Below are 26,775 nucleotides of genomic sequence, written 5' to 3' on the forward strand. Positions count from 1 at the left end.
ATATCCTGAAAGTTTAGTGCCGCTAGCTTTAAAATGCGCCCCCTGAAGGCCAAAACATGTAAAAACACCAAAAATTCAAAAAAATAATAAAACGGACTCAAATTTTTCGGATTTACCCGAATTTTTGGGCATATCCGAATCGGCTATGATTCGGATTCGGGCATACAAATCATTTTATGCCCCAAAATACCCAAATCTGAATTTTACCGAATTTTTTTAGTATTGACCAACCCTAATGCTTACGAGTTTGGGGCCAAGCCTTCTGCACCAGACCGCACCAAGCTGCAACAGAACAGACTTTCTGTGGCACCCCACAATTTGGCAGGCTTCCCCAGGTGGGGCCTTTTTTCAGTGTTGGCCACCACAGCCCAACTCGCAGCCTGCCCTGTGGTTGGGGGTTCCTGGTTAAGTCGTAGAGAGGCATCATGCTTATCAGGGACTGTGTTGGGGTACCCCTCGGAAGGGGTCCAGGTGATGGGCCACTGACACTCCACAGCTTAACGACCCTGCATCACATCATATTCTAGGATCTAACTCTTCTTGTCTCTCAGCTGGGCTTGGTGCTGCACGTGTGCGCTTCCTGGATGGGCCTCAGAGGCATGTGTTGGGTCTAGTTGTCACCACCACTATGAAGGAGGAGGCTCAGAAATAAACTGCCATATGCCTTCATGATCCAGTTGCGGGGGAGAATGACTTGCTGTCAGTCTACTGCATCCAGCAGCTGTATGTCATGGTGGCAACTGGGGACGCTGTTGGCAGTATTGTAACCATTGGCCACAGTTGCTCGAAGTGGTCACTCTGAGTCAGGCTAGCAGCTTTGGACACAGCATGCCAGTTCATGCAATGGGTCAGAGGCTCAAGAGGCATTCCTGGCGCTATTGGCATGTGGTCCTTGATAGGGGAGAGACCTGAAGGGCAGTTTCTTGCTTGGCCCATTGCTAGGGTGGTACACAAGTTTGGCATAATGCAGGGGCGTAACGAGGCAGCCCTGGGCAAACTGTAGCCCTGGGCAAAACCTGAGTTGGATGCCCCCCCCATGGGCGGTCACTCCCCCACGACCAATTTTTTTGCACCAGGACATTGGTGCCTGCATGGGGTGCATTTTTGGACATATCAGCACCTATATTTCAGCATATCATCAGGTGACTGTCTTTATGCTACCCCCCAAGTTTGGTAAGGTTTGGTTCAAGGAGTCCAAAGTTATGGACTCCCAAAGGGGGTGCCCCATCCCCCATTGTTTCCAATGGGAGCTAATAGGAGATGGCGGCTACAGTTTTGAGGGTCCATAACTGTGGCCCCCCTGAACCAAACTGCACCAAACATGAGGGGTATCATCAGGGCAGTCTCCTGATGCGACCCTGAAAGTTTTGAGACTGTACCTTCAGAAATGTGCCCCCCTCAGCCTGCAACCCCCATTGACAGCAATACAGAAAACTCAATGCAGAACAACGATTCTCGGGCACATTTTTGGATGTATCAGCACCAAAATGTCAGGGTATCATCTGGAAACTGTCCTGATGGGACCCCCCCCCCCCGCATGTTTGGTTCAGTTTGGTTTAGGGGGTCCAAAGTTATGGACCCTCAAAGGGGGTACCCCATCCCACATTCTTTGCTAAGGAGAAGGGGAATACCCTTTTGAGGGTGCCATCATGACAGTCTTGGGGGTGCCATCATGACAGTCTCCAGATGATACCCTGAAATTTTGGTGATGATACGTCCAAGAATGCCCTCCCTGCAAGAACATCCCGAAATTTGCCCAAGAATCTTTGTTCTGCATTGAGTTTTCTGCATTGCTGTCAATGGGGGTTGCAGGCTGGGGGGGCACATTTCTGAAGGCACAGTCTCAAAACTTTCAGGGTCTCGTAAGGAGACTGCCCTAATGATACCCCCCAAGTTTGGTGCAGTTTAGTTCAGGGGGGTCAAAGTTATGGACCCTCAAAACTGTAGCCCTCATCTCCTATTAGCTCCCATTGGAAACAATGGGGGATAGGGGCACCCCCTTTGGGAGTCCATAACTTTGGACTCCCTGAACCAAACCTCACCAAACTTGGGGGGTAGCATAAGAACAGTCTCCTGATGATACGCTGAAATTTTGGTGCCGCTAGCTTAAAAACATCGCCCCCTGCAGGCCAAAAATGGAAAACCACTAAAAATACCCAAAAATGAACCCAGCATTTTGATGCCCCCCACAAGGTGATGCCCTGGGCAGCTGCCCACCTTGCCCAATGGGCATTACGCCAGTGGTGTAATGGCATTTCCTTCAGGACCAAGGCACTGTTGCGAATCTAAGTGATTCACTAGTCTGACTGGGGTTTGGACAGTCCAAGGTTGGAGTGGTGTTATTGGCTTAGGAGGTGAGAAGTGTTTGGCGGGAGCGGGGTGGTTTCCCAGCTCTTTGGCGGTTGGCACATGGGAACTGATCTGATGGTGAGGGGAGCTGCAGAGCTAACCCTCTTTGTTGGAACCTCCTTAAGAGGTTTGGGGTGGAGCAAGCCATGGGTCAGGACACCCAGGCGTGGGCTACTGTGGCTTGAGCCCCTTAGCGGTAAAATGGTTCTTCAGAAAGTGGCTGCCACCCAGCTGAGTTCCATTATCACTGTGCTACGCAAAACGGATCTCCAGAAAGTGGCTACCGCCCGACTGGATTCCACAGTTGCTGCTCAAGGTTAACACTTTCCTCCAGCAGGCGGGTTGGAGGACTTTTTCACTGGGGGACAGCCTCGTGCTGCCCAGTGCACAGATCAGATCCCATGCTGCGCCTCATGCTTCTTTGCATCCTTTGTCAATAAAACTTCTTGGCTATGGTCAAAATCTTATCACACATACAAGAGTGTTGTGTCGTTATTTTGGTTGGGGACTCTGAGCAGTACCAATCCCGCCCTCGGGTGGCAAAGGAATTACAGTCTAAATAAGCATGAGTTAACAGCTGATGATCCTCATTCTACGGCCATTTACATACTTATCTTGTGGATGAGAAACAATCAATTCTCTAACTTTGATTCACAGTGGGGTTTTCCTGTTTACAGCATTTCTTTTTCCCCATGGTTTTTTGTTTACACTTTACTGTCATTTTTCCTGCCCACCTGCCTCCCTTCTTGTTGTCTCCATGCAACCTCTATTTGGGGAGGCTGCCTGCTGCCTTTTTCAAAAGGTTGCTGCTGTCTTTGGTCTAGCATTAGTTCGCAGACCTGCCTCAATTAAACTAAGTGGCTGATAAGAAAAAATAGCTTGCTAAGAATAAAAACTTGTCTAGCAGGAAACTAGGGAGAAAAGAAAGGGAATAAAGAAGGCAGTGGCAGCTGGGGTGGGTAAGAGACAAGAAAAGTCGACACGAACTTTATAAATGAACCCAGCCTTGTCAGTTTCACTGAGTTCACCACTCCAGCAATAGATCTGAAAATAAAAAGAAGCCCTTCTGATTGTCCTGAAATGGTGGCCCAAAGAGTGGGAGGACCTAGTGTGGTGTGTTAGGTAAAAGCAGGGAAGAGCGAGGAATCCTGAGGAAAGTTTACTGCATGGTAATATCTTTCCTCTCCCTGTGAATGAGGAAATAAAGTTACACTTTCAGAGCTTTCAGAAACTGTGGGGATTTTCTGGTCTGAGGGCAGGATGACACTGATGAGGGGAAAAATGTTGGTATAACTGAGAATCAAACCCAAAGAGAATTTATGCTCAAAGCAAAGAAAACTACTTGTGATTAAATGGCCTGTATCTTTTCAATTGATACAGGTGCTTGGAAAATACCACAGGATGGATGAGGACCAATAAATTAATTACCGTTTAAATCTAAATGGTTTGGGACCAGAGTATATGAAGAATCATCTTCTTCCATCTTATTCTGCCTCTCAGTTAAAATACTTGTCCTAGTCCGAATCCTGCACCCCTGCCCACACAAGTGGGTGACAGTCATAGACAGAACTTTTTTAGTAGTGGTGTCATATTTGGAACACTCTTTCCTTGGATGCTCATCTGGTACTGTCCGAGCGCGAGCCCCAGCGCGGCGCCCAGACTTGCCACGGAGCCGGAGGCAGCCGCAACAACGCCCGCTTCCCGAGAGGAGGCGGTGCTGTGCCAGCTGGCTGGGACGAGCAGCTCGCCAAGCGGCCCCATCGATCTGCCGCCCCTCCACCTCAGCGAGACGCTACCTCCACTCCCTGGCAACTCACCGCCTCGAGATCCGGACGGGCTGCCGATCCACCGGCCCGTTGATCCTCTGTCCCATCAACCCTTCGATCCGTCAACATGGACACGCAATGCCGAGGGAGTGAGGGGGCGGGGCCCTGAGTCCGGCCGGACTTGCCCAGCCCCAGCTGAGGAGGATGGAGGGGATCAAGGAGGACAACAGCTGGGTAGTGCCAGGGAAATGAGAGGGGGAAAAGGATATAAGGGGGTGGGAAAGGAAGGAGTGGGACGTTGGCTGGGAGAAGAGGGTGGAAGGGAGAGCTGGAAAGAGGCAGGGAAAGGAGGGTGCTTGTGCAAGCAGGCAGGGCAGGGGAAGGGTCGTGCAGACCAGCTGTGCTGTGAAACAAGCTGGGGGATCCGTGTCGAGCCCTATCCCTGTGAGGGTACAACAGGGAAGGGGGAGTGGTGGAGAGCCTAGGAGGCTGACAGACCCCTGCTCAGTGAAGCAACAGAGCAAGGGGAGAGGACAGGGTACAGGGAGAGTGTCAGGGCGCGCCCATATCTAGGCGCCCTGTGGGCGAGACTGTTTAGAACATCGACTGGGGAGGACAACCCCCAGGTCAGGGAAGGTGGGACGGCACACTTGCCCAAGGGGGACGGGAGGCCAGGGGAGACGCCACAGGTACCTACCCTTCTTGCCTTTAGGCACCAGGTTAAGAGATTTTAACAGTCAGTGTGATGCGGTCATTGAAGTGCTAGACTAGATTTTGGGAAACCTAGGTTTGCATTCCCATTCTAATGTGGAAGTTTGCCAGGTGACCATGGGCCAGGCATACAGGGTCACCCATATTTACCTCACAGGGTTGTTGTGAAGAAAAAATGAAGGAGAGGAAACTTATAAAAGCCAACTTGGGATCCAAATGAATGTATCAATAAATAATACTTGGACGGCTTTTATATGAGTTTTCTTAACATTTAGTCACTAACAAGTATTTGGCCCTGAGGCCTCTCAAACCAATTTCCCAGATGGTGCTGTGTGGTTTCCGGGCTGTATGGCCGTGTTCTAGCAGCATTCTCTCCTGACGTTTCGCCTGCATCTGTGGCTGGCATGCAGGCAAAACGTCAGGAGAGAATGCTGCTAGAACACAGCCATACAGCCCGGAAACCACACAGCACCCAAGTGATTCCGGCTGTGAAAACCTTCGACAATACAATTTCCCAGATGTTTATTGACAGGGTTACAAAGTGACTGGCTATTAGATGTAGCTAATACAACTTGCAAAATCTGCCCTCAAACTCTAACCAACAGTTTCATGTGTCGGGCATCATATTAATGTGATAATTTACAAAATTCTCCACCATGAACCATGGTGACCCCTATGTAATCTACTATGTACACAAAGTGCTACCCCTTCCACTGAAGTGAATGGGGAAAACTCACTTATTGTGTTTCACAGTAAAGAGATGTTTCTGGTTCAGAGTGTTAGAACTCATATCAGTATAAGCCGGTTTTGGCGAACCTTTGGCACGTGTGCCACAGCTGGCACGTGGAGGCGTCTCGCCGGGCAAATGAGTGCCCGACTCTCCCCCCCTCGAGCAGGTCACTGCCGCCATTCCCCCTCTGCCCCAGGGAGAAGGCAGCCACCTTCTCCCTGGGGCAGAGGGGGAATGGCGGTGGTGACCTGCTTGGGGCCACCTGCTCTCCCTTGGGCAGCCTTCTCCCTTGGGCAGAGGGGGAAACAGCAGCAGCGGCTTGCTCAGGGCCGCTTGCTCTCGTGGCTTGGGAGCCAGCGGCGCCAAGCAGCCAACCCCCTCTGCCCAAGGGACAAGGTGGCTGCCTTCTCCCTTGAGCAGAGGGGGAGACGGCAGCAGCGGCCTGCTTGGAGCAACCTGCTCTCACAGCACCGGAGCCAGCGGCGCCAAGCAGCCAACCCCCTCTGCCTGAGGGACAAGGTGGCTGCTTTCTCCCTCAGGCAGAGGGGGGACAGCAGCGGTGGCCTGCTCGGGGCCACCTGCTTTTGCAGCACCGGAGCCGGCGGCGCCAAGCAGCCAACCCCCTCTGCCTAAGGGAGAAGGTGGCTGCCTTCTTCCTCAGGCAGAGGGGAAGACGGCAGCGGCCGCCTGCTCGGGGCCGCCTGCTCTCGGAACCTGAGCAGCCAACCCCCTCTGCCTGGGGGAGAAGGTGGCTGCCTTCTCTCTCAGGCAGAGGGGGAGACAGCAGTGGCGGCTTGCTCGGGGCCGCCTGCTCTCTGAGAGGGGCTGGAGCCCACTTCTCTCTGAAAGGCTACCTCTCAGAGAGAGAGTGGCATTCCAGTCTTCTTTGATCCATCCACCCCCCCACCCCCACCAAATTTTCTCTGCCCATGGATTACAGGGTCCATGGGCAGGGTCAGCTTTCCCGTCCACCCCCTCATCCCCATCAAGCTTTCTCTGCCCGTGGATCACAGGGTCCATGGCCTGCATCTGTGTCTGGCATCTTCAGAGGTGTATCACAAAGGGAAGTCACAGAGTTTATCACAGTGTGTAACAGACTTCCCTCTGTGATACACCTCTGAAGATGCCAGCCATAGATGCAGGTGAAACGTTAGGAGTAAGATCCACCAGACCATGGCCACATAGCCCGGAAAACCCACCAGAACCTCTAAAACCTCAGTATTCAGGTTAAATTGCCGTATTGGCACTTTGCGATAAATAAGTGGGTTTTGAGTTGCAGTTTGGGCACTTGGTCTTGAAAAGGTTCGCCATCACTGCTAAAGCTCACTAATAAAGAGAGTTGGCCAATCTCTCAGGGGGGCCTAGAGTTCTCCTAGAATAATCTCCAGACTACACAGATAAGTTCATTTGGAGAAAATGACAACTTTGGAGGGTTGACACTGTAGCATACCATTCCTGCTGAGCTCCATCTCCTCCCTAAAATGTGCTCTTCCTAGGCTTTTCCCCTAAATATCGAGGAATTTCTCAGATCCAAGTTGGAACCCCTACTTTGATAAAAAGATAAAAATTTTAAAGCAAGTCTATTATAGAACCAGAAAAAGTAGAACATGGGGGACAAATATTCTGGAAAGCTTTTATATTGATACACTTGGTCAGGGAGGTCAATGCGTATATTCCAAGCCTCAAACATTTTCTTGCAAATGTTATAAGGGTAACAATGGCACTAAAAGAAATGCATCATAACATCATCACAGCAATATTTACAGATTTGGCAATTTAATTTTTTTTCAATCAAAAAGGCTTTGAAGCTTGCACTTTTCATAAGCTAAAACATTTCCTTTTGAAAGCAAAGTCTTACCAGTATGACTAACCTGACTGCTACTCTCAACAATATCTCTTTAACAAGAAGCAGACTGAGCTCAGAGGCCACACTAACACTTAAGTGATTCCAGACTTGAAACATTTCACAGGAAACCAAAATGTTAATTACTTAAAACGCTTAAAAATATTCTGAAAATACAGTCATGCTTATTCACTTGATATCTCTTTGGTGCCAGATTTTCCTCTCTAGAAAGAGCAGCTGAGATTTACGTTGGTCTCTGTTGCTGCCCAGGGGTGGGGCAAGCATAGGGCTGGGCTGCCCAGCTGCTGGCATGAGCGAGTGACATGCCTGGAATAGGCAGGGCCACAGCATTATATGGGCAAGCCGGGCCATCCTGCATGTGAAGAAAGTGTACTTTTTATACAAATTTGTATGTTAGCTTAGCATAACAGTTGCCATCTCGTAAAGGATTTCAGCAAAGTAAAATTGGTCTTTCTGCGTTTCATTCCAGAAGATGCAATTTTAAGAGACAGGGTCTTGGTTCCCCAAGGTCACAAGAATTGTTAAGAGATAATTGGAACCACATTTCTATGCTAGTTTGTAACAAGAGGCACCTGCAGTAGGTGAGATAATATTCCAGTAGTTGTACTAATTAGAAGCAGTGATATCATTGGGTATAGCACCATGATGGCGAACCTTTGGCACGTCTGCCACAGCTGGCACGCGGAGGCCTCTCACTGGGCACGTGAGTGCCCGACTCTCCCCCTCCCCCTAGCAGGTCGCCGCCGCCATTCCCCCACTGCTCGAGGGAGAAGGCAGCCACCTTCTCCCAGGGCAGAGGGGGAATGGCGGTGGTGACCTGCTTGGGGTCGCATGCTCTCTCGCTGCGGGAGCCAGCGGTGTCGAGCAGCAAACCCCCTCTGCCTGAGGGAGAAGGTGGCTGCCTTCTCCCTCGGGCAGAGGGGGAGATAGCAGCGGTGGCCTACTCGAGGCCACCTGCTCTTGCGGCGTGGGAGCCGGTGGCGCCGAGCAGTCAACCCCCTCTGCCCGAGGGATAAGGTGGCTGCCTTCTCCCTCGAGCAGAGGGGGAGACGGCAGCGGCAGCCTGCTTGGGGCCACCTGCTCTTGGAGTGCGGGAGCTGGCGGCGCCAAGCAGCCAACCCCCTCTGCCTAAGGGAGAAGGTGGCTGCCTTCTCCCTCAAGCAGAGGGGGAGACGGCAGCATCGGCTTGCTCGGGGCCGCCTGCTCTCTGAGAGGGGCTGGAGCCCACTTCTCTCTGAGATGCTACCTCTCAGAGAGAGAGTGCCGCTCCAGTCTCCTTTGATCCATCCACCCCCCACCCCCATCAAGCTTTCTCTGCCCATGGATTACAGGGTCCATGGGCAGTGACAGTTTTCCCATTCACCCCCCCCCACACACACACACATCCCCATCAAGTTTTCTCTGCCCATGGATCCATGGCCTGCATCTGTGTCTGGCATCTTCAGAGGTGTATCACAGAGGGAAGTCACAGAGTTTATCACAGTGTGTAACAGACTTCCCTCTATGATACACCTCTGAAGATGCCAGCCATAGATGCAGGTGAAACGTTAGGAGTAAGATCCACCAGACCATGGCCACACAGCCCGGAAAACCTACCAGAACCTGTAAAACCTCAGTATTCAGGTTAAATTGCCGTATTGGCACTTTGCGATAAATAAGTGGGTTTTGAGTTGCAGTTTGGGCACTTGGTCTTGAAAAGGTTCGCCATCACTGGTATAGCATGTCAAACATCGAATTCCCACATCCGCCAATTCCGGAAGGTCTGCCATGCTTTGGCCCAGTCCCTCACACTGCAACTGAGGAGGTGGCTACAGCCATCAGAAGTATAGAAAAACCAGAAGGGCCTTGCTAGCCTGCTAACCAGAAGGGACCTGCTAGCAGACATTTGGAAGCTCAAGAATAACACTGACGTTCCCAAAGGCACCTGGTGGGCCACTGCAAGTAGCAGAGTGCTGGACTAGATGGGACTCTGGTCTGATCCAGCAGGCTAGTTCTAGCTTGGCTAACTGCGTTCTTCAATGCCATGATCTCCGCCAGCCAATCACCCACAGACTGGTCTAAGAACATCACTGTACCAATCTTCAAGAACAAAGGAGACCTAGTGGAATGCTCTATTGCCCAATACACCGACTCTCACATGCCATGAAAATTTTTGAACGCATCCTTGGCCGACACCTACACAACATCATCCAGCTTAACATTAACCAGTGCGGCTGTGAAGGGCTCTGGAACAACCAATGCGATCTTTGCAGCCCGACAGTTAATGGAAAAGCATTGTGAGAAAAACAAACCACTACACATCGCTTTCCTAGAAGGCCTTTGACCGCATACCCCATCAGCTTATTTGGTACACGCTGCATGATCACAGCATGCCTGAAGAACTTATCAACTGGGTCAAACTTCTTTCCACAAACACCAACAGTCGAGTGAGGAAGGAAGGAAGGAAGGAAGGAAGGAAGGAAGGAAGGAAGGAAGGAAGGAAGGAAGGAAGGAAGGAAGGAAGGAAGGAAGGAAGGAAGGAAGGAAGGAAGGAAGGAAGGAAGGAAGGAAGGAAGGAAGGAAGGAAGGAAGGAAGGAAGGAAGGAAGGAAGGAAGGAGCAATGGTGCACAAGAGCTTTTCAAAAAATTCCTGATACATTGGCCATCCACTGGTTTAACATGCAGAAACAGGCATGCTGATCAAATGCCATCTTCCCTCTTCCATCATTAAGGTGTCACAAAAGAAGACTGTTTGGAAACCACAGAGCCTTGACAAGAGATGGTTTTACTGTACAATATCAGAAAACAAGACCCTTGAGGTTCTAGAGCACAAAAAGTCATTATCAGCCTTCTATGGTATTTATTTATTACATTTCTATTCCACTATTCCACTAAGGAACTTTGGGTCCATTGTTATTCTGTCCTCCATTGCATTGTCTCAAGAATTCCCTGGAATACATTAGCCTGAAAATGACTGCTCCAAAGTCAACCAATGATCTTCATGTATAAGTATAAATGTGAACCTGGGACTCTCTAATCTCATTCCAGAATTGTAACCACTACAAAATATTAGTTCAGATACTTTCTTTTTTAAAAAATGTGTGAAACATAAACATTTGGAATACATTGGATCAAAGTGTAGAGGCCATGATTCAACTTGCTCTTTTTTTTGTCAGCTCCATTTTCAAATGGCTATCCTCTGCTAAATAATTTTTATCTAAACATTTTCAAAACTTATAATCCCAATTAACACATATTTCTAAGTTATATTTTAAGCTGCAGTTCATATGTTTACATCCTTATAAAATGACAGATCCAAATAAATAAATAAATAAATAAACAAATAAATAAATAAATAACATACCTAAAATAAAATTCTTTCTAGTACACCTTCCTCTTTAACACTACATTTCCACACTCTAATATCCTTACCAACAAATCCAATAAATTACATTATAATAGAACTCTAGAATTCTATAGATTATATATGTACCCCCTCTCTTCCTCAATGTACCTCATCCAGTGTTCCCAATTCATTTTGTAAGTTTCAAAAGGCACATTACGAATTTGATGGCTCATTCTATCTACCACACACAATTCCTGCACTTCAATAACCCACTCTTCAATTGACGGAATATGTTCGTTTTCCATTTCTTTGCCAATATTATCCTCGCTGCCATTATCATATGGTATAAAATGTTCATATGTGGTTTTAAACATTTGTTTGACGATAGTACAGTAATAAATATGCAATAGGTTTGCATGAGAATTTGATTTTTAAAACTTTCTCAAATATGAATGTCTATCACTTTCCAGTATTCCCTAACCCTATTGCATGACCACCATACATGCTCAAATGACCCCTCTTCTTTTCCACACTTCCAACACTTAGAAGAACTGTTCTTATCTATTTTGGATAATATCAATGGTGTTATAAAACTTCTATAAAACATTTTTAAGTTATACTCCCACATATCTGCATTTGGGGAATATCTGTAAATTTTAGTCCAATACTTGTTCCATTCTTCCAGCATTATTAAGTCGTTTCACATTCTTGCCCAATCTATCATACTAGCTCTTATTAATTCTTTTTCTGTTCTTTGCTAACCGTTTTCGTGATGTCATACTCACTCCATGATTCTGAAATTCCCCAACTCTCATTATCAGCCTTCAGATTCTCTGAGATTTGTAAATATGTACACCATTTGCATATATCTGATCTCTAGACTTCAAGTGTATTTGACCTTCTAATCTCACTAATAGATCTTGATAGTAGGCCAATCTTTCCCATTATTCTGATCTTTTAGTTGCCTCGCCTCCATTCGTGATATCCATAACAGAGTTTTATTACAAAAGATTTTCTATATTTCTCCCATATTTTAAACAGAGCATTCCTTACGTAGTGAACCTGAATTTCCTTATTTTGTCCCTTAGATTTTACAAAATTTTGCTACATGAAATGATGCCATCGTCTGCGTATATTGAATCTCTCTAGCGTCAGTATATTATCATGTTTCAATCTCACCCAAGCCCTGATCCATGCAAGCGCTGCTGCACCATGATATAATTGCAAATCTGGTAGCGCATATCCTCCTCTCTTCTTTATTTCTACTATACTTGTGTATTTTATCCTGGGCTTTTCCCTCTTCCATATAAAGTTCACAATTTCTCTCCTCCAGGTTGCAAATATCTTATTATTGGTAATGAATGGGATAATTTGAAATAAAAAAGTTAATTTGGGCAGCGCTATTATCTTAAATGAGCTTGTTCTTAACACAGTCCTAACCACAAACAGCAACATATTCTGATAGAGGTTCAGGCCAGTAACTGAAAGATGAGAAATAAAGACCAGAATACCAAAGTGTCATCATAACAGAAGAGTTGGTTGGCACACCCCACTTTTATCTTCTTCTAAAAAGTGTCAAAGCAACTTACAATTGCCTTCTCTTCCCCTCACCACAACAGCTACCTTATAAAGTAGGTGAGACTGAAAAAGTTCTGAGAGAACTGTGACAGGGCCAAGGTCATCAGAAGGCTTCATGTGGAGGAGTGTGTGTGTGTGTTTGGGGTGGGGGAGATCCAGTTCTCCAGATTAGAGACTACCACTCGTAACTATTACATCAGTGTGTGTAAGATGGGATTATTTTGTTTTTTGAAATGTCATATTTGATTTACTTTGTTTTGTGAAATGTCATATTTGATTTACTTTGTCAACCCAGACTGATCTCTGTGGTCCCACAGCTGCCAAGAGCAATGGGTTTCCATTACTTTACTTTAATGACACTGCTCATACAGCCAATTCTGTTCTGTACAGTGCCACACTAAGACTAAAGGAACACACACACAATCCAGAATTACTACTGGTAATTTGTAAACTTAAGCAATTGGAGAAAAAAAATTCTCAGTTGTCAATGCAAAATTAGAAACCAGCTCTGCTAAAAGAAGCCTCAAATTGTCAGTTCATACCTCAGGTTCCAGACAAAAGGTTTTATTTACCTATCTCTTGCAAGACAGTCTGTTCCATTTGTAGAAGAGGTTGCTCATGAAGAAAGAATGTTGATTTCTGCCTAACTGATCCTCATATTGCATCCTGTGCTACATCATGACCAACAATAGCAGCCTTTAGAATATACAAGGGCCTTTGTGGAACGTGAGATCCATTGTATAAACATTTTCCATTCATAGTTCACAGTATCAGTCTTACCAGTATATGCTTATCCTGGAAACCTCAGAACCAAAACAGATTATTTATGGGGCAATCCTAAACAGATTTACATCCCTGGGAGTACCACCTTTAGAATTGCACTGCCAGAATGTTTCAAGATAGCACAGACATACTATGGCTACTGGAAGCCTGGTAGAATAAAAGGGACACACTAAGCTGTGATATAAATGTATAGAAAGGACATTGTATTTCTTAAAGGCAGTGGTAGTCTATGTGTCAAAAGACGGGCCCAATGAGTACAATGAGAAAACCTAGGAAGAACTAATTCTGCCACTGAATCATAATAGGTAAAAATATGGAGCCAAGCTTTTCTGCTAGTGAAAAAAGCAGAAATATCACCTGTGACCACCACGCACATAAAAAAGGCTAGGCTGGGAAATCATGGGATGTTTATGTACAAAAGCCATGTGAAATGGGGGCTGTAGAAAAGAGGAAACCTGGATGAGACTGAATGAAATCTGGCTGGGTGCAATTCTAGAGAATACAATTCTAGAGAATACAAACAGGTAAGACTTTGTCTACATGCAGCACTTATGCAAGGGCTGAGGGACTCTGTTATAGATGCACCATCCCAGAAGACAGACACAAAGTTCTTGGTGCCCCACTGAAGTGGACAATTGAGCAAGCAGCAGGGAAGCTGCTCCTGTAGTTCTGTTGCTTAACCCCCGGACCAAGAGACAAATTGCAATGGCAGTGAGAATCATCTGTCACTTTCCCACTCCCCTTCCTCGGCGTGGAGAGTTGAGCAGTGTCAGTGTGTCCAACAACAGTAAGCAGTTGTCACTTGTTTCCTGCCCTGACCACAGCAGAAAAATGAAGAGTGCTGTTGAAGGCACACTCAGATACAGAGTGACAGAACACTCATTCCACTCTTCACTCTCTCACCCACTTATCTCAGGCAAGGGTGCAAAACACATGAGCTTGCGTGAGGCACCTGTGGCCATGAGGTTTAGGTGGCTGTACTCAAGGGGGCTGTGCCCACTCCTGACTCCAACCAACATGTTAAATACTAATATCTAAAAAGCCATGGAAAATAAGGCTTCCTAAAAATGTAGATTTGCTGAAGTGTCAAAAATAAAAGGAAAAAGAGACTCTGGCAAAATAAATGTAAGTTAATGTGAGCAGATTAAAGACTACATTGTGTAAAGTTTAAAAGCAAATAACCATTTATTATAGCATCTTTGGTTTTCTCTGTAATATCTAATATTATATGTTGGTGGACCAAACAAATTGCAGGAGGAAGAAGAAGAAGAAGAAGAGTTTGGATTTATATCCCCCCTTTCTCTCCTGCAGGAGACTCAAAGGGGCTTACAATCTCCTTGCCCTCCCCCCTCACAACAAACACCTTGTGAGGTAGGTGGGGCTGAGAGAGCTCCGAGAAGCTGTGACTAGCCCAAGGTCACCCAGCTGGCGTGTGTGGGAGTGTACAGGCTAATCTGAATTCCCCAGATAAGCCTCCACAGCTCAGGCGGCAGAGCTGGGAATCAAACCCGGTTCCTCCAGATTAGATACATGAGCTCTTAACCTCCTACGCCACTGCTGCTCCATGAATAATTGGAAAGTAGCATTGCCAATCAAGCTCTGCCAGCAAATGGGAGGTGTAGGGGAGGGGACATGCAAACAGGCGTAGTAGCAATGCTGCAAAGTCACTTCCAGAATTCTGGAACTGACATAATCTCATTGGTGCATCACTCTAGGAACTGTGGTTTTAACAAAGATTTTTGGTGGAACTCTAGAGCATTGCACCAATGCAAGGAATTACTTCCAGATTCTTGCCAGAAGTAGATCTGCGACATTGCTATGAAATCTGCTCCCCATTTTTCCCTACCATTCTAGCAATTGGCAGCAAACACCCAGATGCAGGACAGGCGGCCATTTCACCAGGAGACTGGCCACCTTTCATTGAGAAATGCCCCAACCTAAATTTCTTTCTCCAGTAACCAATTTCTCAATCTTCATCCAGCTTCTTTTGCCCTTTAACAGATGCTTAAACTGAACCTAGAATTCCTTGCCTTATAGACCATATTCCGTTCTCAGTAAGTCACAGCGGATGTTATTTTTTCAAAATATACACATCAGTATTTTTTTCAGCAATTTCTCATGGAATGCCAAGTATAGAGAAATTCCTACCTTTCCCACAGCCTATTTTACTGTCCCATTGATAGGGCCTTGGCCATTATGCTTGCTGTTAGAGTGTACAATGGTTTCTACGAGGGGTTTGGTTTTTTTGCTCTCTGTTCAGTGCTACTGGGAAGGAATTTTTTCTGACTTGCCCGAATGTTGTGGTACATTTGTGCATCTGCCAGGGCTGCATCAGCTTTTCATCAGTCTTTCTCAAACTTGTTTTGCTGAGAATGCATGCTAAGGATCACAGTAAAGTTTGGATGGCTGCAGGGTGAGGGGAAAAGATTTTCACACCTGTATCTCAGTTTTCTTCCCTTTGCCCCTGAACCTGTGGTGGCTATTTCTTCTCCCCACCACTGATTGTCTCTTTGTGCATTAAATGAATTCAGCAATTCTTTATATGATGTTATAACAGTGAGTGTGTCAGGTTCTCTGAATCCCTAGATTTCATTATTTTTAAAAAGAAAAAGTGTCTAGTCTTTTTTTCTTTGCAGAGGTATAATGGGAAGTCATCTCTCCACAATAAAAGAGGATAGACACTTACTTGGGGGGGGGGAAAGAAATCTGGGGATTCAGAGAACCTGGTACACTTATTGTTATAACATTAAATCAATATCATGATATTCAATTGTCTATTAAAAGAAAGGTTTGTGTGGTCCAGGGAAAGGGGGAATGGTTGCTGTGAAAGTAGGGAAACATCTGATAAACCTGCCTTGTGGAAGCTATGTTGCCCTGTGCTGTACTGGCAGCTGCAGCAGCAACAGTGAAATGCCATAAGCATTCCCAAACATCCAGCAGAGTGTCCTTAAAGCAGCTTTGGAATGAAATGATATGAAGGTTTACAGAGGGAATGTTTAATAGCACATTAACAATTAGTCCATTCACAATTGGTGGTGGTACTTCCTAACATCATCTCAACTAATTTCAATATCATGACAATGAACCAAGCCTTTGCAGTAATCAAAACCAGGCAAGACACAGTCCAAACTACTCAAAAGGAAGACCCAACAGAGCACATCACATGAATGTGAAGGTATGACATCATAACACAAACACAGAGTTGACTCTTACCATTTGAGAGTGGCTTCGGGGACAGCCATTGATATCTTCCACCTTTTCATTTGCTGGAGGAAAACAGTCAGGGATAGAAATGTCAGAGCAAACAATTAGCACCATAAAAGAGAAAGCCCGGAAGTCCTCAGCTGTTTTGTACAGCCACTAAACCTTGAAGCAGCCTGCAACCCTGTCAGGAGCAAACCCTCTTGGTAGCAGCAGTCCCATCCCCATGCACAAATCAAGCAAAGGGGAAGTGCTGAGGAGGTGGCTACTCATTCTCCAGCGCCTGCCAAATGACTGCTGACATGAAATCTTCCACAATTGTCTTTGTGGGATCAGGATACAGTTTCAAGGCATCTCTGAAAGTATAAGCCACTCCAACTAATAAAATGCACACATTGGAGACACATGTCTTAATGAAGCTTTCATTTTAGACGATGCCAAGTGTGTGAAACACAGTTCTGGCATTAAACAAATGGCAAAGCAGACACTTACCAACATTCCCACCCAAGCATTTTCCTTTTCCCCCTCTCTAGAAAAAAGGAAGGAAAACATACTGGGGTGGGGGGAGGCAAGCCAAACTTGGGCTTACTATTCAGTGCCCTTTTCTCAGTTAAATATCTATCTTTCAACTGTTTTTTTCTTTTTTCTTTCTTTTTTTCCAAGCAAGAAGTCAGCTCATGCTGTGCCCCAAAGCACAGGTCTTACCAATGATCTGGATGATTTCTGCTAGCAGAACTCCATCTGCAATGTCCTGTTGCAAATCTTTGATCAGCCGCTTGTGGCCAGATTTTGCTAGATAGTGATTAGCCCAGTCAGTATAAATCTGCAAAGTAGAGGGAGAAACAGGGAGTGAAGAGAGACAATAAAAATTCTTAAAACAAATGCTGGCTTACAGATGAACAGAGCTCTGAAGCACATTCCACGCTAAGGAGTCAAAGAAATAAATAAAACTTTTTAGAACAAAAATCTGTCTCTGTGCCATTTTTTTTGTTCAACCTTGAATGAATAATTTGATTGCACAATGAGGCATCACAGTCCCTGTGACCAAGCAAAAGTCCCTTTAGGACTGCCAAAGATCCTTCTGTGAAGCATCACCTCCGTTTCCTGTATTCCTGTGAGATTCCAGCATAAATGAATGAGCTGGCACAGTCACATGGCATGATGACAAGCTCAATGAACAGCAACAGAAAAGTGTATTTCTTACAGGTATGCTATAAGACAAGCTTTTGCTGTGAAACTTACATGCATAAAACATTATTCATCTAAAACATTTATGTGCCCTCTCTCCTCCCAAATGGGGCTCTTAAGATGGCAAACATCAAAACGTTAAAGCACTGCAACATTAAAACAACATTTATAAATAGAATAAAGTAATTCAATTATATATATAATTATATTTATATAATACTAGCGTGGCCCAGCCACACGTTGCTGTGGCTTATTGTGGTGAATTGGGAAAGGAACAGTAGCAGCAAATCAATTGCAGAGGCCAGCAGTACGTGCTCATGCAAACACGCAGCCTGATACTGTGCGATGTCAGTGATGTGTGTGCCCGCATTCCTTGGGGGGGGGGATGGAAAGGCACCCCTCCCACACATCTAGGCAGCTGGTCATGATCTTTTACCTGGGAGTAAGTTTGGTTGGTGGCAATGGGTGTCGCTTCTGAGGAAACCCTCTAAGGGCGCGATGCAGCCATTCAAAGTATGTCACGGTTGTTGTACCGAGCGTACTCCTGAGTAATGCGTGCCTGGTTTTCTTAACTGTAACCGCAGTATTCAGGGAATCTAGGGTGCCTGGCCCCTCCCTCTCGTCCCTTGCATGTCGCCCCTCACTCTCTTCCCTCCCTCACTTCCCTTGCATGCCACCCCTCCCCCTCCCTCCCTTCCCTTTTCCTCCGCTAGAGTGGGTGGGTCATATCAAGATGCTGGGCCCCCTGCCTCCCCTCCCTTGCATGCCACCCCTCACTCTCTCCCCTCCCTCACTTATCTTCCCTTGCATGCCACCCCTCCCCCTCCTTCCCTTCCCTCCACTAGGGTGGGTGGGTCATATCAAGATGCTGGGCCCCCTGCCTCCCCTCCCTTGCATGCCACCTCTCACTCTCTCCCCTCTCTCACTTCTCATCCCTTGCATGCCTCCCCCTCCGTCCCTTCCCTCTCCCTCCCTCTCTTCCATTGCATGCCACGCCTCCCTCCCTCCCCCTCCCTTCCCTCTCCCTCGTGTGTATGTGTGTGTATGTGTTTCACTTCCACTCGAGTTACTGCCTTTGTACTGTTTTCACTGCTCATATCTGGCCACCTGAGTGAACATTCTAAGCAGCACGAACATTCTAAGGGTGACAGTTACACACAGGCAGCTGCATGTCCTTCACCAGGGAGTGCCAGAAAAAGGCGTTTTACCTGGGCCAGGTGTGAAATTTCAGGTATGTGAACATCTAAAAACACTCGCCTGGCTGACTATAGTGGCTGGGAATTTTCAGAGGAATTGGCCCAGCAGTTACTGAGGTATATTGTCATCAACAAATACACTGTTAGCTTTTTATATATTTTTATATAGACATAATTATATATATATATATAATCTCCCATAACATCAAAATGAGGATAGAGAGCCAATAACAGTTATTAGAGGTATGCAAAAAAGTCTTCACCAACTGGCAAAAGACAACAGTAGAGGGAGGCAGAGAAATCCCTCTGAAGGATTTCCTATGTTTTGGTGCCATAACCAAGAATCCCTTTCTCCAGCTGTCACCTTTAATTTATCTCTGCTCAGTCCACAAAAATAATAATCCAGCCATAGACTGCTGATTGCACCAGATTTATAGTGACTAAAAATGGCAGGAAAGTGAGCAAGGATTGAAATGCACTGTTCATGGTATGCACTCTATGAAAAAGTGACATTCATTCAAGTCTGAAGTTGATCCCTCCCATGTGATTCACTGAAAAATTATTTTCATCAGCACAGTTAAAGCCAACTGACTATAACTTGAATGGAAGTCCAATTTTAGAGGATTATCACTCCCAACACAAACTGTTTATGCAAGTTGGTTATTTCTGAGGAATTTCCAACAGACAGAGATATTTATACATTTATTGGAAGTACTGTGATTAGTTAAATATGTGTGTTATAGAGCAACTGAAAAGTCATGCTAAATGAGGAAATTAGAGTGTATGTTTGTATATGTACATTTGGTAGTGATTCATTAGGTCTGTCATTTGCAACTTTTTGAATCACAATGTTTCTAGTTCAGTTTATGGCACAAATCACACAACTGCCTGTTGCAGTGAGACAGTTTCATTTGGCCTGTCGCCTATGTTTAAATGTGCTCAACAGTTTGTACAGGGTTGGGAAGTGGGAAATTAACACATATAGGGAAGTCACATTGTGCAACTTGCTATATCATATATTGTGGATATATGCAGTGTTGATATCTATAGAAATAAAAGATGTTAACAGTGAAAGGAAGCTGGCAGTTTGAGATGGGGACAGAATTAACAGAAACAAGATGGAAATTTAAAACCAACTAATATGGAAAAAATAGTCATAAATCTTAAAAATTCATTCACAGAATGCCTAAAAGACAAGTGCATTCTTGTCCACTCATGCTTGCATGAGTCAAGCCTCTGCCATGTAATGTATACCATTCCTAAAATGGGAACATATAAAACTGATCAATAAAATCAAAAGTCACATGACTGCATAATTAAAGAAACATCAATAAACACTGACTAGTAAAAAATACAAAAACAAGCAAACAAGGGTTCTTTCTGCACAGCACAAATAAAACATCTTGAGGATGTGAAAATAAGTGTTTTGGGGAGGAACTCCACACAGCTTTATCCCCAAAACATCATTTGGAAATTTTGTTTCAGTTCAACCCATGTTTTTTTGAAAATGCTAGTGATCTTTTTTTGAAAGTTGGCTTAAAGTAATCTCCTGCTTGCTGTGCAGAGTTCAGGAGATTACTTATTTCTGTGGTCCAATCACACAGCTCTAAATTTTGGATTTTGTCTTCCTTGCACCTGCTATTTTCTGTGCCACTGACCATTTGTTAAGCCTGGGGACATTTTCTCTGCAGGCATCGCTGCTAGCCACCTTTTTAGCTTATAAAATACATGATTTGACTCAGTGTTTCCTGCTAATTTTGGCAAAAAGATCGTTTTTCAGGGTTTAAAAATTTTTTTAATGAGGTGTCTTCAAAGAAACAAAATCACATCCGATTCTCATATCATGTGTTTGTGTATTGCCAGATTTGGCAGGAAATACTGAGTTGAATCATGTATTTTGTAAGCTAAAAAGGCAGCCAGCAGTGATGTCTGCAAAGCAAACATCCCAGGGCAACTTTAGCCAAAAGTGGGCGGAATGGAGGAATCAAGGGTCAGAAAATGGCGGGTGCACGGAAGTGGGAAACCAAAAGCAGGCAAGGGAAAAAATCTGGTGTCCCCTCTGTTTGTTTGTTTTTGTCCATGCTGTTCGAACAAAAAATGAGGACACAGGCGTTTTTTTAAAGACATCCCCCAGATGTTTTATTTTGGTTTTCCATAATTGACTAAGACTACATTAAAATGTTTGAGCAAACCAAAGGGATTTTATTCTGCACTCAGACTTCTGAGGGGTTGCTTGAACAGCTAGTTCCAAAGCTACCTTGTTCCAACAAGGCAACCACAAGAATCCCTCTACTGAGGGGCTTGTCATGTGCCAATTATGCCTGGTTCAATCCCTGACATTTACAATTAAAGAAACTAGGCAGCAGGTGTTGGAATATTTCTGTGCTTCTGCAAAGCTGTAGCCAGTCAAAGTAGACAATACTAACTCAGTATAATAATAATAATAAGCCTTTATTTGGCATAATACAATAAGATCACTAACTCAGTATAAAGCAGTATATAACTCCAGGGACAGTTGCAACTATAATGTTCATTTGGGTACTACCCAAAGACCTCTTTGGCCACCTGTTTGCCTTGCTTAGCAGAGGAATGTTGGATGTTGCTAAATGAACTAACATCTAAAATTTCCATCACTGATTGCCCTTCCTTAACTTTAAAGACCATAATAGGTTAGCTTGCTTGCTTCTTTCACTGTATTCTTTTAAAAGTCCCTGTAATGGTAATCAGCACCTGCTTACAGGTGTACATGTCTCTCATATTCTTCTAATATTTTGCTACTGAGTCTCACTTTCTCAGCCATTTGCATTCCAGATGTGGGATCATTCTTTGTCTGCATGATCCGTCATGGACTTCTATTTTCAATTCTAGCCTATAACAGCTGATAATTATCTGGTGCTTTTAAGATCCACCGTTTTATATTTCACTTTCCATTTATAACATAGAAAGCAACAGGATAAAACCAAAGGGAAAGCATAGCTCCATACATTCTTCTAAAAAACATTTCTACTAGTCTATTTTGAAAGACATGCCTTGCAAGCCAGTATATAAATAAACTCACTGTTCAGTCCCACATCCGGGATGCAAATGATGATGCAGACAACAGGATAAAAACCACTCATTTATTTGAGCCATCTCTATTTTGTCATGACCAGTTGTTTTTTAAAAAAGAATGTGAATGATCCATTACAGTTATGTTCACATGAAGAATCAGTCCACTATGCAATTCTACGTATGCCTAATCAGAACGGTCCTCAGATCTATCAAGTGAAACTTGGACCTAGTGTTCTTAGCATCACAAATCTTGTTGATTTGATCATCCTGTTTTCATTATTCTTCATTCTGAAGGGTTTACACTGACAGATCGAGTCCACTAACAGTGCATTTCTAAGCAGAGTTACATTTGTCGAAGTCTGTTCAATTGGCTTAGAAAGTGTTAACACTGCTTAGGACTGCAGTGTGAATGTCACTTCAAAGAAAATTGGTATTAGTCACTGTTCACCATCCTCACAGTTATCACTTAAATTTGCTAATGCTTTGCTGCCTCAGAACTGCCAACTTACTCACTTCCTTAAAAGTTTCCTCTGCTGATGTTTATAAAACAACATTCAGCTGCAAAGTTTTTTCAGCCAGTACATCCAATCTGCATCATTTAATTCTTATCACAGCAATCTCAAGAAGATGACAGCATAAATGAATAAATTCTCCATCTGTGTGGTCTGAAAGTATGTGAGAAGTAGAGCTGAACTCCTTGCAAAATGAAACACAAGATAGTACAGAGCAATCTGAGAAGGGATGTCACTTCTTCCTGGAATTATAGTTTCCAGCATTCTTGAACTGCTCGTCATTCTATCATAGAAGAGCAAAGGAAATTATACTATCTTTGATGCCCAAATATAGATGCAAATCTTGCACACAGCTATATATTGCTAGAAATTTGACACATCATGGTTTTAAAAAGGAAGTTTCAATTTAAGAATATAAAAAGAGATTTTTAAGTGTTTCATAATTTATGCATAAATTATGTAAAAAGCAAACTGAGAGTACATGTATTGCTGAAGGCTTTCACAGCCGAATTCAATTGGTTTTGGTGGGTTTTTCAGGCTGTGTGGCCGTGGTCTGGTGGATCTTGTTTCTAACATTTTGCCTGCATCTGTGGCTGGCATCTTCAGAGGTGTATCACAGAGGGAAGTCTGTTACGCACTGTGTCCAGAGAGAAGGGAATGTTTGGGGTATATATTGTCCATGTCCCACGGTGGGGAACCAGTCAGTAAGTGTTTGGGTGGAACTTGTTATGCAAAGATGTCGTTGATAGTATTGTATTGTGAGCGGGGCTTATCAGTCCAGGGATTGATTCACATTTTCATGCCCTGCAGCAGCAGTATTGGTGAATGCAAATCCTGTGTTTTGGTGGAGTCCATTGTTCCTGAACTTAGCATGCTTTTGGTGTTTTTAAGTACTGGTTTGCTTTTGGTGTTTTTAAGTACTGGTAGCCAAGCTTTGTTAATTCTCAGAGTCTCTTCTTTCCTGTTGAAGTTGTCTTGGTTACATTTATGATGTATAATTGGTTACATTTAAATTCACAAACACTAAGACAACTTCAACAGGAAAGAAGAGACTCTGAGAATTAACAAAGCTTGGCTACCAGTACTGAGAAGAGGTTTTACTCTTCAACCACCACATAGTCTGGTTAATTAAATCTGCCCTCCACACTCTTATTTGTGCTTTATGAAGAGGGCTGGTCATTTTTTTAAAGTAACACTCTGGGAGGCAGTGAATCTGAGTGGTGATGATGAGTAAACCCCCACTCTTTACACAGCCAACTTTGATTGAAATCAGGAATGCATATGCTTGCAGTTTGCTTTTTACACACAAATGGAGAGATGTGTCATATCACATCTGTTTGGAGAACCAAACCAAATCCACAGAGTGGCACAAATGCAATCAAGACCTGGAACAATCTCAGTTAAAAATCTGTGTTCCATAGCTTCATCATATTATAGTATCACACAAGAAACTGTATCTATGACAAACATATACAGATGATCTGGAGCTATCCAAATAATATGCAGTTTCTGTATTTGTGAACGGCTACTAAAACACCAAAGGGCGGTTAATGTATTTTTAATTCATGTATCAGACAAAAGAATAGCCACTTTGCTTTCAAATTAGTATAGGACAGACTATTGCAGAGCTATGATCAGCCTAGCAGGCAAAACAGATCCTTCAGCAAGGTCTAGTAGTTGGGATGCTGGACCTTAGACATTTTCAGCAGTGTTGGAAGCTATGAAGAAGGATCTCAGTTGGTTCTCAGGGATTCTCACTGGCTTTTAATCCCTTGCAAGGGACTAAAATGCGACCTGCAATGACCACCATGGTTTGTACTCTAACTCAATATCTCTCTGAAAGCACAAATTCAAAACAAAAACCCCCACTAAAAACTGTTTTTGTGGACAGCTTTCCAATAGATGAAAACACTCCAACAATCTGTGGCAGGTAATAACAAGTTCTTTACACGCTGAAATTCTGTAAGTTCACATAAAGGCAGTGTAAAATATCTATGAAATATACATGCCTCCCTTTGTAACCCTGCCTAGATGTTTGTCATTTGACTAGATAGTTTCACATCAGAAAGATGTATGTATTTGTATTTTTAACAAGCCCAGTAAACAGACCGCTTAGAGAACTGCCAATCAAAGCCAACAACAGTAGCAAAATACCCACCCTTCCTGTCTCTGATTTGTAAAACAGCCATCTCTTGGCTAATGTGAAGAAAGCTTTCTTAGGGCAAGCTAGTTTATTGGGCTGTTAACTGTGCCAACTGTCTACAGCCAAGTATAAGTCAGAGCCAGCTTCCAGATCTATGTGAATATTAGAAAGTTTTTCAGTCTTTCCAGCAAGCAGAGACTGGACAATCGTTTCAGTTGTTAACTTTTGGCAGTCAGCAAATCTGGCTGTCAAGTATGTACCAACTTTTGGCTGCCTGGTGTTCTGACCCTTCCACAACCTCTTTAGTAACATTCACAGGAACTCCAATGGAGATGGGGGATCTCCCCTCCTCAAGCTATAGCAAAATCTCTCAGGTATCCTTTGAACTCTTCCACTTTATTCATAAAAGAGACCTGCCAAGTCACACTTGGACAGAATGTGTTAAATATGACTCCAAAAACAAACTTTTAAAATCCCTCTTCATCACACTTGACTGCTGCATTTTTTTATCATGCAGAAGTTTTCAATTCCATTATTTTTGTAGCACATTACTTCTTCAGACAGCTCTCAAGCCACATATGCATGTGCAAGTGAACACATGCATGTGTGCACGCACGCACGCACACATACATACACACACATTTCCTATTTTAAGAATAGTTCAATGCCTTTTCTTATCACATAGGTGAGAACTCAGAGCTGTCATATGAAATGAACCAGTTATGAAGGCAAGCTTTTTGTCAGATCTCAGAAGCTGAAAAGGGTTGACCCTGCTTAGTCCTTGGATGGGAGATCACCAAAGAAGTTCAAGGTTGCTATATAGCAGCATTCACTGGCAAATCATCTGTGTTCATCTCTTGCTTTAAAAACCATGTAGGGTTACCATAAGTCAGCTTCAACTTGATGGCATTTTCCACAACCATCAATGTAGTCTAGTACATAGAACATTGGAAGTGACCTTGGAGATCTGGGTTCAAATCCCAGTTCAGACATGTCCTTGTAGCCTGAAAATTTATGAAAGCCATTATCTTAATCTCAGCATCACATTTGGACACAGAGCAGTGATGGGATTCAAAGGATTTAACAACCGGTTAACAACCGGTTCCAGTGGTGGGATTCAAATAATTTAACAACTGCTTGTATACAAGCACAATTTTAACAACTGGTTCTACCGAAGTGGTGCGAACCTGCTGAATCCCACCACTGACATAGAGGCGAGAACATAATGCTCACAAAATGGTGAAATGAATATTAGTAGTAACATTGGATATTACTCAACCCCCAGTGCTCACATTTGAAATGTGTGTAGTTCTGATTGTTCCAAAAAGAATACTACACAGCTGTGTGGAACAACAAGATGGTGAATACAAGTAGGTTATACATCATACCTTCAAAAAGGAATTTAAAACACTGCTTCCTTGCATGAACAGTGAGGAGTATTTGCAGGAGCAGGTCTGAGGGTACTTTCGCACATGTAGAATAATGTACTTTCAATCCACTTTCACAATTTGTTGCAATTGGATTTTGCTATTTCACACAGTAAACTTCAACTTCAAAGTGGATTGAAAGTGCATTATTCTGCATGTACGAAAGTGCCCTTAGGCAGCCAGCAGGTGCACAGTGTTATAAGCCCTTTTTGTAGCAGTATGGAAGCAACACACTGAATCGCTGTTGACCTTGTAGTGACTGTTTTGAACTATCTGCTCTGACTTGACCTTAGCCTGAATCTCTGGACTTGTGCTTCTGGTTTGTCCTTGGACTTGTTGCTGTGAATGTTGAAACTTTTGGTGCTAGACTGTTGGAATAGAGCTTTGAATGTGGAAACTGGACTGTGTGTGAGAGAGAGTGGGTTCTGACTTCTGGGGAACCATGACATGTTCAGTTACAGGCCAAGCCAAAGGAGTAGAGTGATGACTAGGTATAGCGCTGCCATGCTGCCTCCAAAGAGGCAATTGGTACCATGGGAGCTGGATGAGAAAATTTCCATTTTCACAGAGGAAAATGACTTACACCATCTTTTTTTAGAGGGACAGTTCCAGGTTGAAAGTTTTTTGGGAGGCAACAACATTTGGTTCCACCCCCAGGAATGCCCTTTTCCATGCTGGTGGAGGCCTGCTGCCACAGGGCCAAAATTCCCAGTTTCACCACCATATAAGCTACCCACTGAGGTAAGTCCCTCTTTGAAACTGGCCAGAACTCACTTGAAACTGGAGCATTGCTGAAGTCATTCAAGTATTGGATCAAATTATGTTTCAATTTTGATGAGTGTAGCTTAATACATACTGGGCTCCGAGACCTGTTCACATCTGAGTGGTATCAACTACTTAAATCAAAAATTTGCTCTCTAGGTTTATTATTTGAAGATCTCTGTATGTTGT

The 26,775-nt window shown here is 44.1% G+C and overlaps 1 protein-coding gene across 5 annotated transcripts in view; it reads right to left on the minus strand.

Annotated features, from left to right (window-relative positions):
* NAV3 (neuron navigator 3) overlaps positions 1–26,775 on the minus strand; it is a 605,012-nt gene that overhangs the window by 219,984 nt on the left and 358,253 nt on the right. For all 5 annotated transcript variants that reach the window (XM_048499147.1, XM_048499145.1, XM_048499146.1 and 2 more), the window contains exons 3-4: positions 17,013–17,130; positions 16,320–16,372 (exon numbers count right to left, since the gene is read on the minus strand). In XM_048499147.1, coding sequence (XP_048355104.1) covers positions 16,320–16,372; positions 17,013–17,130 — 171 coding nt within the window. The remainder of the gene's footprint in view (positions 1–16,319; positions 16,373–17,012; positions 17,131–26,775) is intronic.

The sequence above is a fragment of the Sphaerodactylus townsendi genome, linkage group LG06 (assembly GCF_021028975.2).
Source record: "Sphaerodactylus townsendi isolate TG3544 linkage group LG06, MPM_Stown_v2.3, whole genome shotgun sequence".
Lineage (NCBI taxonomy): Eukaryota > Metazoa > Chordata > Lepidosauria > Squamata > Sphaerodactylidae > Sphaerodactylus > Sphaerodactylus townsendi.